The 15211-nt window shown below is 41.8% G+C and overlaps 1 protein-coding gene across 3 annotated transcripts in view; it reads right to left on the bottom strand.

The window, feature by feature from the left end:
* The window catches only part of lrrc45 (leucine rich repeat containing 45), a 63391-nt gene that overhangs the window by 10491 nt on the left and 37689 nt on the right, over nt 1–15211 (bottom strand). For all 3 annotated transcript variants that reach the window (XM_068004145.1, XM_068004147.1, XM_068004148.1), the window contains exons 12-13: nt 10081–10192; nt 431–501 (exon numbers count right to left, since the gene is read on the bottom strand). In XM_068004145.1, coding sequence (XP_067860246.1) covers nt 431–501; nt 10081–10192 — 183 coding nt within the window. The remainder of the gene's footprint in view (nt 1–430; nt 502–10080; nt 10193–15211) is intronic.

The raw sequence follows: 15211 nt of genomic DNA, 5'->3' as shown, positions 1-15211 counted from the left end.
TTAAGAGTCCTAATTTCTTCCTGTTCTAGAACTGGAGGAATTTTCCAGCATTGTGTTTAGCACCTGCTGCTATGTTCTTTTCCAGTTTTCTTTTGATATCCCTAATCTCATTTTTGACATGACTTTACATAAACTTATACCTGATGGTCACCTCCTTCTTCTCTTGTAAATCTACCTTCTCCCAATCTACTTTTTAATTTTCCTGTTGATTATTAATATTGTGCCAGTGTTTAATGATATACAATTTTGTACCCACCAGAAACTGTGATGTGTCTGAACTGCTTTTCAGCCAGTAGAGGAACTTTTTATTCCATTTATACAGGCTGTATTAGAAGCATTAGTTCCACTGGTGAAATGGCAGTGTTTAATCCAATGCATCTCACAGTCCCCTAAACACCATTAAATAGACAATTACAAAAGCCCACATTACCTCTTTCTGCCGTAGAGCTTCTGTATCATCCAGTACTTGTTTACATCTCTTCTTCTCAGCTTCCAGGCGCTCTGACAGTTCGAAAAAGGAAAACGTGATCAGTAACTTAGCTTGAAGGATTTACAACAAGATTTCATCATTACATCAGAAATAAACCCATGTATAGATGTCATTCAGGAATATTAATCAAACATTCTAAAATTCTCAATGAATGCAGATGTGTATTTTAATTCAGTTTAAATCTGTGCATTAAAATGTCTAACTTTGCCACTTATTGCATTTTCATCTCATTTAGGGATACACAGTCTTGAATAAAAAGGTTCAACATTTATTAACACCTATTTTATTAATCATACTGACCATAGAAACATAGAAAATAGGAGCAGGAGTCGGCCATTCGGCCCTTCGAGCCTGCTCCGCCATTCAATATGATCATGGCTGATCCTCCATCTCAATACCGTAGTCCCGCTCTCTCCCCATACCCCTTGATGCCTTTTGTGTCGAGAAATCCATCTAGTTCCTTCTTATATATATTCAGTGACTTGGCCTCCACAGCCGTCTGCGGTAGAGAATTCCACAGGTTCACCACCCTCAGTGAAGAAATTTCTCCTCACCTCAGTCCTAAATGTCCTATCCTGAGACTGTGACCCCTCGTTCTGGACCCCCCAGCCAGGGGAAACATCCTCCCTGCATCCAGTCTATCTAGCCCTGTCTGAATTTTAAATGTTTCAATGAGATCCCCACTCATTCTTCTAAACTCGAGTGAATACAGGCCGAGTCGACCCAATCTCTCCTCATAAGACAGTCCTGCCATCCCAGGAATCAGTCTGGTGAACCTTTACTGCACTCTCTCTATGGCAAGTATATCCTTTCTTAGGTAAGGAGACCAAAACTGCACACAATACTCCAGGTATGGTCTCACCAAGGCCCTGTGTAACTGCAGACATCCTTGCTCCTATACTCAAATCCTCTTGCAATGAAGGCTAACATACCATTTGCCTTCCTAACTGCTTGCTGCACCTGCATGTTTACTTTCAGTGACTGGTGTACAAGGACACCCAGGTCCCTTTGTACATCAACGTTCCCCAATCTATCACCATTTAAATAATACGCTGCCTTTCTGTTTTTCCTTCCAAAGTGGACAACTTCACATTTACCCACATTATACTGCATCTGCCATGTATTTGCCCACTCACTCAACTTGTCTAAATCACCTTGAAGCCTCTTTACATCCTCCTCACAACTCACGATCCCACCTAGTTTTGTGTCGTCAGCAAACTTGGAAATATTATATTTGGTACCCTCATCCAAATCATTTGATATATATATATATATATATATAATGTGAATTGCTGGGGCCCAAGCACCGATCTCTGTGGTACCCCACTTGTCACTGCCTGCCACCCCAAAAAAGACCCATTTATTCCTACTCTCTCTTTCCTGTCTGTTAACCAATTTTCAATTCATGCCAGTATATTACCTCCAATCCCATGTGCTTTAATTTTGCACACTAATCTCTTATGTGGAACTTTATCAAAGGCCTTCTGAAAATCCAAATACACCACATCCACTGGTTCTCCCTTATCTATTCTACCAGTTACATCCTCAAAAAAAACTCCAGTAGGTTTGTCAAACATGATTTCCCTTTCATAAATCCATGTTGACTTTGTCTAATCCCGTTGATATTTTCTAAGTGTCCTGTTATCACGTCCTTGATAATAGACTCTAGCAATTTCCCTACTACTGATGTTAGGCTAACCGGTCTGTAGTTCCCCGTTTTTTTTCTCCCTCCTTTTTTAAATAGTGGGGTTACATTTGCCGCCCTCCAATCTGCAGGAACTGTTCCATAATCTATAGAATTTTGGAAGATGACAACTAATGCATCCACTATTTCCAGGGCTACCTCTTTTAGTACTCTGGGATGCAGATTATCAGGCCCTGGGGATTTATTGGCTTTCAGTCCCATTAATTTCTCCAGCATTATTTTTTTTTACTAATACTAATTTCCTTTAATTCCTCCTTCTCACTAGACCCTTGGTTCCCTAGCATTTCTGGGAAGTTATTTGTGTCGTCTTCTGTGAAGTATTTGTTTAATTGCACTGCCATTTCCCTGTTCCCCATTATAAATTCTCTCGTTTCTGACTGTAAGGGGCCTATATTTGTCTTCACTAATCTTTTTCTTTTTACATACTTGCAGAAGCTTTTACAGCCTGCTTTTGTGTTCCTTGCAAGTTTACTCTCACACTCTATTTTTCCCCTCTTAACCAATCTCTTGGTCCTTATTTGCTGAATTCTAAACTGCTCCCAATCCTCAGGCTTGCTACTTTTTCTGGCAGCTTTATATGACTTCTCTTTGGATCTAATACTATCCTTAATTTCTTGTGTTAGCCATGGCTGGGCCGTATTTCCTTTTGTGTTTTTGCGCCAGAAAGGAATGTATAATTGTTGCAATTCATGCATTCGTTCTTAAATGTTAGCCATTGCCTATCCACTATCATGCCTTTTAATGAAGCTCCCCAATCTACCATAGCCAACTCACTCCTCTTACCTTCGCAGTTTCCTTTGTTTAGATTTAGGACCCTAGTTTTGGACTGGACTACTTCACTTTCCATCTTAATGAAGAATTCTATCATGTTATGGTCACTCTTCCCTAAAGGACCCCGCACAACAAGATTGTTAATTAACCCCTTCTCATTGCACAATACCCAATCTAGGATAATCTGTTCCCTGGCTGGCCCCTCAACATACTGGTCTAAAAAACCATCTCGTACACACTCCAGGAATTCATCCTCCACAGTATTATTGCTAATTTGGTTTGGCCAGTCTATATGCAGATTAAAGTCACACATGATTACTGTAGTACCCTTGTTACATGCATCTCTAATTTCCTGTTTGATCCCATCCCCAACATTACCACGACTGTTTGGAGGCCTATAGACAACTCCCACCAGTGTTTTCTGCCCCTTGGTGTTTCTTAACTCCACCCAGACTGATTCTACATCTTGATTTTCTGAGCCAATATCCTCTCTCACTATTGCTCTGATTTCATCCTTTACTAACAACGCCACCCCACCTCCTTTTCCTTTTTGCCTGTCCTTCCTAAATATCGAATACCCTTGGATATTCAGCTCCCAGCCTTGGCCACCCTGCAACCATGACTCTGTAATTGCTATTATATCAGATCAGTTTACATCTATCTGCGCTGTTAATTCAGCTACCTTATTACGAAGGCTTCGTGCATTCAGATAGATTTGTCTTTTTAACATTTTTAAACATCTTAACATTTTTTGTACTATGGCCCTATTTGCCTTATTACCAATTTTTCTTACCCAGACCCTAACCCAAACAAGTTTCAGACTGTTTTTAAAGAATAAGGGGTTAAACTTCTCATTAGAATGCTATTTGCCAATCCCTCACTAAAGATATGTCTAATATACTTCAACTAGTTCTTACCTTGAACTAACTTTGCTGCATTGTCACTTCGAGTTGAATGATTTAATTCCCCTCACCACCAGAAAAAAACATGAGTGAACAAATAATTGCTCCTACAAGCACATGTCAAGGGAAACTGTTGACTAACCATATTATTGACAACATTTGTCAGGAATCACTGTCAAATTTTAGGATATGAATATTTTCTTCCAAGCTTTAGTCAACATCTTTCGGTCTTTATAGAAGGGGCAGTCACAATGTAAAATTTAACTAAACGGGGAAATATTGCAGCAGTAAATAGTGAGAAAAGCAGCAAAAGAAAAAGAGTACATTGTAGATTACAGTGGGTAATTTAAGGTTCATATGCATTGCAATGCTTGTGACCACTTTCAATGTATACTCTTTTCTCATTTAATTGACTCTGAAATTGGAGCAAACTTGTAAACTAAAGAGAGTTTTGCATTCTTACAAATTCTCCAACAGCATACCCAGAAGAAAATGTTCCAAATAAATCGTTCCTTACAGATTTTGCCAATATCAGTCAACATTTGTCTTTACAAATTGATTTATTCACTGGTGTATTTTTGGTGGTGAGGAGAATTTGAATCACTCAATAAAAGGCAAGAGTATGCTCTTGGTTACAAAAATAGTGGATGCATCACGTCAGTCACTGAGCAGTTACTTGTTCTACTTCTGGACTCCCTCAGCTTTTTGATATTATGTAAGAGTGGTAAGAATGTGGAACTCTACCACAAGGAGTAGTTGAGGCAACGAGCATAGATGCATTTAAGGGGAAGCTAGATAAACACATGAGGGAGGGAATAGAAGGATATGCTGATAGAGTTAGAAGAAGGAGGGAGGGAGGAGGCTCGTGTGGAGCATAAACGCTGGCATAGACCATTTGGGCCGAATGGCCTGTTCCTGTGCTGTAGACTCGATGTAACACTATTCACCAATAAAACTATTTTGGATTTCAAACATTTGCTACGCAAGTGAGGGTGGGTCCCTTATGCACTAAGAATCTAAAGATAACTGTGGCTGTCCCTTGAAAGATTTCATTTTAAATGTAAATCTTTTTCTACATTATACAAGATTTTTGTATAATTACTCAATGATTGAGAGTCACATTTTCAAAATCTAGACAAGACTGCTGTTAACTTGAAACATGTGCAAGAGTCTTCAAATCCAGACCGTCCAAATTCTTTCTGAATTGTCTGTTCAGTATGTTCTACTCTTTTACTGTGATTGGCTGGCAATGACATATTACAGCATGAAATAATATCATTTTTTGGACTAATTTTCTTTTTTCTTATTGGTTACTTTCTTTTTTCTCCTCTCTAAATTTTCCAATTTACCAATAGTATTTTACAACCAAAATGACCATAAAGTGACCAAATTCTAAACACCACAGAACTTAACCTGTAGGATAGTGGTGACCCGCAGGCTGCCATCGCCTTTGAAACTGTGGCCTCTTCGATACAGAGCCAGAAGACCATGGGCTCCAGGTCACTGACCTTGTTCCCTCCAGTCTCACAGGTCCCATTCGTTCCCTCCAAGCAACCCACAGCCTGATGTCAGCCTGTACCTGCAACTACCACACCCACAGTCTGAGCCTTTGTACCAACTTACAGCTTCTGCTCATAGCTACATCCTCATGCCAGTCATAGACCCCCCAGACCTCAGTCTGGGGCCAGTCTCATTACAAGCCTTGGACTTGGCCTGCAGTAACCATTTGGACACACATTCCCAAACCCTCAACCCCGCAAGTGAAGTCAGGGAGATGCACCTGGGCAGGAGTGTCTAAACTGCAACCTGTGGACCTCAAGTAACTCCCAAGTCCTGACAATCTGACCCTTGAAGCTTAGGCAGCTCAGTTCCATTTACAATTATTTTTTATGCACTGCTTTGAATGTTGTGGGCCTGGAGGTTTGGAAAGGCTATTATTAGCACTGTGATAAACTGTTTTGCAGTCATTTCAATTTCATCAAGCTAGTTAATACAGAGGTGCCTGCTTCATTATTTATTTTACATTTTTCCTCAGGTTCTTCAGGGAGATACTGGTCAGAAGTGGTTTTAAACACACACTGAACATGAAGCTGCACTGTCGATCAATCATGAGGCATGCATCACATCTAGAGATGAAACTTAAGACAAGTTGATTACCACTTTTTTTTTGATTATTACTATTCTAAACCACAAAATGATTTCATTTCTCTATTCAGTTATAGATTCTGATCAGGTTTGTTAAAACAAAAATACATTTCCTAGTGCAAGGTATAATCTTCATGATTTTAAAATTGTGACTTTGGGAGACTGGTGCAGAGGGCTACTACACAGTTGTTTCATCTCTAGGAACAGAGTATGAATCCAAACTAGATTGATGTGATGAAAGTTGTTTCTCTTTGAGGGCTGTAGGGGTCTTATATGAAATTAATAATACGTGGTCTCAACACAGTTCTTAAAATGGTACAAAAACCACAACATTGTCTGCAATTTAGTAACTTTAAAGCAGAGGGAGCTCTGTATCTGACCATGCCATATCTTTACCTGGGGTACTTGCTGGAGACCAAAGGCAAAGGTTTCCTCAGAAGGAGGGCAAGTCAACCAGGGCACCTCCCAGTAGCTAAAACAGCACCAATGCCAGATGCCAAGAAGCAAATCATCAGCCAAATGACTTGGCTAGGAAATGATGTGTGGCACAGTAAATGCAAGAGAACCAGAAAAGAACTTTGAAACTGTATCTTCCTTCATGTTGATCCTAAAAGCTACAGATTTTCACCTTTGTCTCCTTTAATTTTTAACCTAATCCTGCACTATTTGTACCTAAAAACATCAATGATTAATATAAAAGCTGCAAAATATCTACTACTTCTATACTGTTTAGTAATTTGACATGTGAAGCATTAGTGAACTTATATGTTAAGTTTTAAGAAATCTTTGTTGTGGCCATTTATATCCAATTCTTCTCATTATCTATCTAATCTACTCTTCTTGTGCCCTGACTGTACAGGTGCAAGAATTAGAATGTTTTAAAAAAAATCTTATTTTACAGCTGCTCCATTCAACTATAAATAAAAGGAATTGGAACATATCAAATTACTGCAGAATCTGAACTCAGGGACCATGGGCTCGATATTAGGAGGGAGGTGGGTTGGCAGCGGGGGGTCGACTGGGCGCGTGGATAATGCGCCCAGTGAATTCGGGGTGCTCTGAACGCGATCACAGCCTAATTGAAGCCACTTACCTTGGCTTCCGGGTTTCACGCTGGAAAGCTGCGCAGCGGGCGGACTGCGCAACCGCATCATAGGCTGTCAGCTGGAGGAGCCCTATTTAAAGGGGCAATCCTCCACTGACTGATGCTGCAGAAAGGAACCAAAATTACAGCATCGAGCAGCCCAGGGGGAAGGCTGCTCCCAGGTTTCATGATGGCTCGTGCCAGGTCCTACTGGATGGGGTGAGGAGGAGGAGGACAGAGATCTTCCCCCCGGCGGACGGGAGGAAGTGGCCTGCCTCTGCCACCACGAAGGCCTGGCTCGAGGTGGCAGAGGAGGTCACCAGCACCACCAACATATTGCGCATCTGCATTCAGTGCAGGAGGCGCTGCAATGACCTAAGTAGGTCAGCCGAAGTGAGTATACTTACTCATTCCCCTACACTCCGTCTGCCACATCACCGCCCCCACCCCACATCTCCTGCACTGCCAACACTACACTATCACATCACTCCTCACACCCACTCAAAGCTCATCCTCATCTTACCTGCACTTACTCACCTCGCCAGTACTCATCCCACCACTACCACTCAACCCAATCCTCATACAATCTCATGGCTCCGTCTCATACTCACCCTCTCATGCATCTCTTTCATGGTCAGCCTCATCCAAGCTGCCACTACCTGTGCTGCAGCCACAGGGCATGCATCGCATATGTGTAGTAGGAAGCATAAGGCAAACGTGTTGGGAGCATGAAGGGGATGCACAAGGGTGTTTGAGGGTTTGTCATGGTTTTTACTTATATTTGATTTCTGACCAACTCACATTACATATTATATTGGCACCACTACTGCCATGTCTTTGCAAATCTTGTCTGGTTTGTGCAAAAATGCCCTTTCCTGAAGATCACCATGAAGTCCCACACCTAATGCCACCCATTGTATCACTGCAGAGTAGGTGTAGGTGTATTTGCAGGGGTCTTTTGTGCAGACGACTGAGAGACGTCAGCGATGTCCCCGGTGGCACCCTGGAAGGATGCGGAGAAGTTGTTGAGGGCAGTGGTGACTTTGACAGCGACAGGTAAGAAGATGGTGCTCGGGCCAGCTGGGAGCAGCTCGGCATGCAGAAGGGCACGACAACATGTCGAGTGACTCTGAGCCTCCATGTGCACTGTTGCTCAGAGAGGTCCAGGAAGCTGAGCCTCGGCCTGTAGACCCTGTGGCGAGGGTAGTGCCTTCTGCGAACCATCTCTCTCTGCAGTTGCCCTCCCTCCTGCTGTGCAGGTGGATGTGTCACAGCACTGTGTTGTGGAGCTCCATGTGTCAGAGGTGGACGGCGTGGCCGGTGAGACTGGTGATGCTGTTCGTCCTCCGAGGAGGTCATGACTGCAGCTATGGCGGCCCCCATCCGGAAGATGTACATTTGAGGGGGTCCGCAAGGTAGGTAAATGTGTCTACATACCGGGGTTGAGGTTCCAAGTTGGTGAATTTTATTGTTAGGAGGAGGGTGGTGAGGCCAAACTTTTTCCAAAATGACAGAGTGGCCTCCTGCAATGAGTGAGGGTCTCCGCCCCCGCCTGTCAAATGGACCTTTGCAGCTGCCACAGGCTGGTGGCTGCAACACGTCCATTTCAACTAGGAGTGTTTCCCCCAGTTGGGGAAACACACTCAGTTGAGGTGAAAATCCCACCCCTCCTAAAATATCCTACAAATCAGGTCTGCTAACGACCTGAACTATGTAATTAATTGTCGTAAGTGGGATCCCGCCGGCTTTAATTGCCAGCAGGAGTCTAAGCGCGTCACTGGAGAACCTGGAAGTGGGCGGGTTGGAGCCGGGCTCTGGACCCGCCCTGGGAATCCCCGATTTTCGGAGGCCCCCCCGCCATGAACCTGCTGGCTCAGACGTCCAAAAGTCGAGCCCCATAGGTTTGTAAAGTTCAGTACATTTATAGAGTTTTTTTTTGCACATTGAACCATGGTTTGTAACAATTCCTACACTTATACACTAAGGCCAGTGGGTGGCAGGGTTGAACAGTGCCCATAAGTCAGATACACCGGTGAAGATACAGAAGTCTCATTTGCATTCAAGAACAATTTTAAACATGTTTCCTCAGTTTCAATTCCAAAAATATACAAATCCATCAAGGCGGAGATAGGTCAGGGAAAAAAAGTCACCATTTATATGCTGTATGATGCCAATCACATACACTGGCTACTGTGCCACATCTTTCCTATGATGTACACAGCAGAGGGTATGTACTCATGTGCTGTCCTTGTATTTGATAAATTGTAGGGTACCAGTTCATGAATTAATTTGGATCAAGCATTCCTGCAAGACTGACACATTTAGAATCCATTTAGAATAATCTCAGCATCACATATTCATAATATTCATTCCACAGATCAGTTTTTAAAAAAAAGGACGTTAAAAATATACTATGGGTTTTAGCATGCAAGATATGAAAGTGCACCTCCCCAGTGATAGCAGTGTTTTTCACATGCAGGGTGGAACTGCTACAACTCACTATCCTAAGGCCTTCAAATTGATTTAAAACTTAAAAAGTGAAATATTCAGAGTACAGAGAATTTCAAGTTACATAAGACCAATAAACAGGAAGGTTAGAAAAAGTCAATGCTGTCCATTAATTTTTAAACACAGTATTGAAAGTTTCCTTTTGCAGGGATCAAGAGGAAAGCAGTGCTGAAAGATTTAAAGATTGGAATCTGTGCTATATTAGAATCATTTAATTATAGAAAGGTCCAAAGGATAATCAATATGTACCTGCTTTTATCCTGTAGCATTTGAAGAAATTTTCTCATATGTGTTCCTAATAATATTTTAAAAGGAGAGGAATATATGTGATCATAGTTAACCACAATATTATTTATATGAATTCTATTTTTCTTTTAAATGCCAAAATCCCTTAGTCTGCAGATGACTGATAGCAGGATTTGTATTGTGTGGGTGTCAATTATTTATCCCACAAGATAAGGTTCTGTCAGATTACCCTCAGTTTGTGCAATTTTCAGTTTCATATCAGCAGTCACTTTGGCCAATTCTTGTTTCAAGTGGCAGATCTGATCATGTTGGACTTTACATCTGTGCTCTAATTCATCCACCTGTTTGACAAGGATATAAAATAAGCATTTAGTACAGATTCTGGGAAAGGATCATTTAACATCATAGTGAAGACCACATACCATCATTGCACATCTAAACGGTTTACATGAATGAGCTTCAGTCACGGTTAAATTAGGTGACTGAAGCAGAGCAATAAAATAATTTTAGATATAGACAATTGGTGTCTCGTGCTATGCCAAAGATCTTTCTGTACAATGTGGATGCCTTTGGAAAGTTTTAACTCTGCACTGAGAAGGCACAATAAATGTTTGTTAGGAAAAGTCAACCTGAAAAGGTTAGTGGAGGTTGCAATTCTATGACGCTAAATCAATGTGAGAAACCAGATCACTATCTTATTCATATAACTGTGTGAGAACATGAGATGCATCCTTTCTAAACCTCTTGCACAACAACAGCTGAAAACAGATATTATATAATTCCTTTGGATTTCAGCAGTCACATATTTCTTTTCAAACTTTAATGACTGACTACAAAATAAATTTGCTCTCCCTTCAAAATATAGTTTGTTGTTCATCATTAAAAGAATCATTTGTTTGATCCAGGACTCCACTGCCATTGTGGTAATAGTGTTAGAAAAGAGAAGGGATGGGGTGAAATATGGACTTTTTGTCTTTGGGAGTTTGGAGTTCATGGAGAGGTAATGGAGGAAAAAATTATAGAGATCCTGTAGGCTATTCTGAGTGAGTTAACAGTTTCTATGAGGAGGTTACAAATCTGTTGGATAAGGGTGAGGCAGTGGATGTTGTCTACCTGGATTTCAGGAAGGCATTTCACATTGATCCATGTATCAGGCTGATTCACAAGATTTGTGCCCATGGCAAAGTATTAAGCTGGATTGACATGTGACTGAAAGGTAGATAGCATAGTGTGGTGGTGTGTGGGGAGGTATCAGAATAGAAAACAGTTGCCAGTGGAGTTCCACAGGGGTCAAGGTCAATGGAATATTGTCCAAGGTGTGCAAGTTATCAGATTACACCAAATTGGGTATATGTGATAATTCCCTGGAATTTCAAAGGTTATGGGGTGATTTGATTGAAGTTTTCAAGATATTAAGGGGAACTGATAAGGTAGATAGGTTGAAGCTTTTTCCGCTGGTTGGGGAGTCTAGGACTAGGGGACATAGCCTAAAAATTAGAGCACAGGCTTTCAGGAGTGAAGTTAGGAAACACTTCTACATGCACTGGGTGGTAGAAGTTTGGAACTCTCTTCTGCAAATGGCAGCTAATGCTAACTCAATTGTTAGTTTTAAATCTGAGATTGACAGATTTTTGTTAACCAAAGGTATTAAGGGATATGGGACTACGGCAGGTACATGGAGTTAGGTCACAGATCAGCCATGTTCTCATTGAATGGCGGAACAGGCTCGAAGGGCTAAATGGCCTATTCCTACAATTCAAAGGGATCTCTACAGGCTAGGTCAAATAGCAGAAGTAGCAGCTGGAACTCAACACTGCTAAGTGTAAATTCATGAGACAGGCTAAAAGTGAGAATGTGGATTATATACTAAAAGGAAATTTTATTGAGGTAATGGAGCAGGAAAGAAATCTGGGGGTGTTAGTGGCTAGGTTGTTAAAACTGTTAGCTCCATGTTTGCAGATGGTGATGAAAGCAAATATAATGTGCAAAGTTTAGCCAATTCTAATTCTAAGGAGTTAATGCTGAAGTGGCAATTGGCCTTGGTGAGGCTACGTCTGGAGTACTGTGTTCAGTTTTGGTCTCTGCAAAACAGGAAAGATGTAGAATTATTGGAGGAAGGGATAATCCGCCTCTCTACCTCTCTCTCTTCCGTTAAGACGCTCCTTAAAACCTACTTCTTTGACCAAGCTTTGTCAAATTGTGTTTGATAACACTCCTGTGAAGCGCCTTGGGACATTTTACTACATTAAAGGCGCTACATAAATGCAAGTTGTTGTTATTGTTGAAGTTCAGAGAAGGACTAAGGATGATTCCTGAACCTACAGGGCTCAGTTAAAAGGAAAGACTATCTCCCCTGGGACTATATTCCCTGGAAAAAAGATGAAGGGGGGGGGAGGGTGGTGGAGAAGAATGCTTGATAGAGGTCTTGGATTTTCATGGGCATGGAGAACTTGGATCCAGGAAAGTTCTGTTGTCAAGCACAGAGCTCAAGAGCTCAAGAGCTAGAACTAGAGGACACAGTTTTAAGCAAAAGATATCAAAAGAAAATAGGAGATGTAGGCAACTTTTTTTTAAAAAAAGTAAGAGAATGAAGGAATTGTGGAACGCGTTACCAGCAGGGGTGGTGGATCAAAAAACTTTGGCAGGTTTTTAAAAAAAGGGTGGGATGAATTCCTATTAGCACAAGACCATTAGCTCCAAAATCACACTAAGGAAACTGATGGGCAGATTGGAAGGATAGGCTCGATGAACCAATGGTCTTCTCCGGCCCAAAACCATACCATGGTCCTAGGCGTGATGTTCTGTTCCAATGAGAGGGGAAAACTCAGCACTGCTGGGAAGAAAGGGTTTCAGACAGAGAAGACAGATAGCATAAAATCAGATCATTTCCATTTATGTTAGTGCTATCGGGTACTCTGTGCGATTGAAGAAATTTAATTGGGTCATGGGCACTATTAGTTTGTCTCGCAAGTTTTTTAATTAATTCATCTATCAAGTTTGAATCTCGAGTAATTCCATTCAAAATTGCACCAAATAGGTTCAGAGAGCAGAACTATGGTGTAAGTCACGGATGCAAACCCGCGACCTCTACCACCTAGAAGGACAAGGGCAGCAGGCGCATGGGAACAACACCACCTGCACGTTCCCCTCCAAGTCACACACCATCCCGACTTGGAAATATATCGCCGTTCCTTCATTGTCGCTGGGTCAAAATCCTGGAACTCCCTTCCGAACAGCACTGTGGGAGAACCGTCACCACACGGACTGCAGCGGTTCAAGAAGGCGGCTCACCACCACCTTCTCGAGGGCAATTAGGGATGGGCAATAAATGCCGGCCTTGCCAGCGACGCCCACATCCCGTGAACGAATAAAAAAAAATGCCCTAATGATAAAACCCCATTAACACTAAGGCTCAAAAGTAATATTAATGGTTTACTAGCAACCTGTTCCAAACACATACCCTGGGAGATACAGCTCGGGAGAAGCGGCTCAGCCGAGCATAAAGCTCGGGAGAAGCGGCTCAGCCGAGCATAAAGCTCGGGAGAAGCGGCATAAAGGGTGTCGCATGAAGAATCAAAAAAAAAAATCAAGAAAAAGTCAAAAAGTGACATCACGACAAGGAGCCAGAGGGCATGGCTGAGGTACTAAATGAATACTTTGCATCCGTCTTCACTAGAGAAGAGGATGCTGCCATTGTAGCAGTAAAGGAAGAGGTAGTAGCGATATTGAATAGGATAAAAATGAAGAGGAGGTACTTAAAAGATTGAAGTAGAAAAGTCACCTGGTCCAGATGGGATGTATCCTAGGTTACTGAGGGAAGTATGGGTGGAAATTGCGGCGGCTCCGGCCAGAATCTTTGAATCCTCCTTAGATATGGGGACGATGCTGGAGGAACTAAGGATTGCAAATGTCGCACCCCTCTTCAAAAAAAAGGGAAGAGGGATAAACCCAGCACTTACAGGCCAGTCGGCCTAGCATTGGTGGTGGGGAAACTTTTAGAGACAATAATCCTGGACAAAATTAATTGGCACTTGGAAAAGTATGGGCTAATAAATGAAAGTCAGCACGGATTTGTTAAAGGAAAATCGTGTTTCACTAACTTGGTTGAGTTCTTTGATGAAGTAACGGAGTGGGTTGATGAGGGGAATGCGGTTGATGATGTGTATATGGACTTTCAAAAGGCATTTGATAAAGAGACATAGGAGGCTTGTTAGCAAAATTAAAGCCCATGGGAGTAAAGTGTCAGTGGCAGCGTGTATGCAAAATTGGCTAAGGGACAGAAAGCAGAGAGTAGTAATTAACGATTGTTTTTCAAACTGGAGGGAAGTATACAATAGTGTTCCTCAGGGATCAGTATTAGGACCACTGCTCTTTTTGTTACACATTAATGACCTGGACTTGGATATAGAGGGTATAATTTTCAAGTTTGCAGATGACACAAAACTCAGAAATGTAGTAAACAATGTGAAGGATAATAACAGATTTCAGGAGGACATAGACAGACTGGTGAAATGGGCAGACACATGGCAGATGAAATTTAATGCAGAAAGTATGAAGTGATACATTTTGGTATGAAGAATGAGAAGAGGCAATATAAACTAAATGGTACAATTTTAAAGGCAGTGCAGGAACAGAGACACCTGAGGGTTCACATACACAAATCTTTGAAGGAGGCAGGACAAGTTGACAAGGCTGTTAAAAAGGCATATGGGATCCTGGGCTTTATTAATAGTTGTAAACAATTTTACAACACCAAGTTATAGTCCAGCAATTTTATTTTAAATTCACAAGCTTTCGGAGGCTACCTCCTTCCTCAGGTGAGGCTACCTCCTTCCTCACCTGAGGAAGGAGGTAGCCTCCGAAAGCTTGTGAATTTAAAATAAAATTGCTGGACTATAACTTGGTGTTGTAAAATTGTTTACAATTGTCAACCCCAGTCCATCACCGGCATCTCCACATCTTTATTAATAGTAGCATAGAGTAAAAAAGCAAGGAAGTTACGCTAAACCTTTATAAAACACCGGTTCGGCCTCAGCTAGAGTATTGTGTTCAATTCTGGGCACCACATTTTAGGAAGGATGTCAAGGCCTTAGAGAGGGTGCAGAAGAGATTTACTAGAATGGTACCAGGGATGAGGGACTTCAGTTATGTGGAGAGGTTGGAGAAGCTAGGGTAGTGCAAGAAAATATAGTTTTCACACAAATGTATGAGGAACTCACAGGGTTAGACTTAACGGGGTTATGGGTGAAAAACAACAGGAGCTAGCCTTAGTGCAGTAACATTCGTGGTTAAAAACACATAACCATGCTATCTGAGGCAAAAACAGTGAAACAAAGGATGGGCCCATATGTCCAACACGT

The sequence above is a fragment of the Heptranchias perlo genome, chromosome 23 (genome assembly GCF_035084215.1).
Source record: "Heptranchias perlo isolate sHepPer1 chromosome 23, sHepPer1.hap1, whole genome shotgun sequence".
Taxonomy (NCBI): Eukaryota; Metazoa; Chordata; class Chondrichthyes; order Hexanchiformes; family Hexanchidae; genus Heptranchias; species Heptranchias perlo.
The sequence above is the reverse complement of the archived record's forward strand: the minus strand, read 5'-3'. Positions and strand labels throughout refer to the sequence as shown.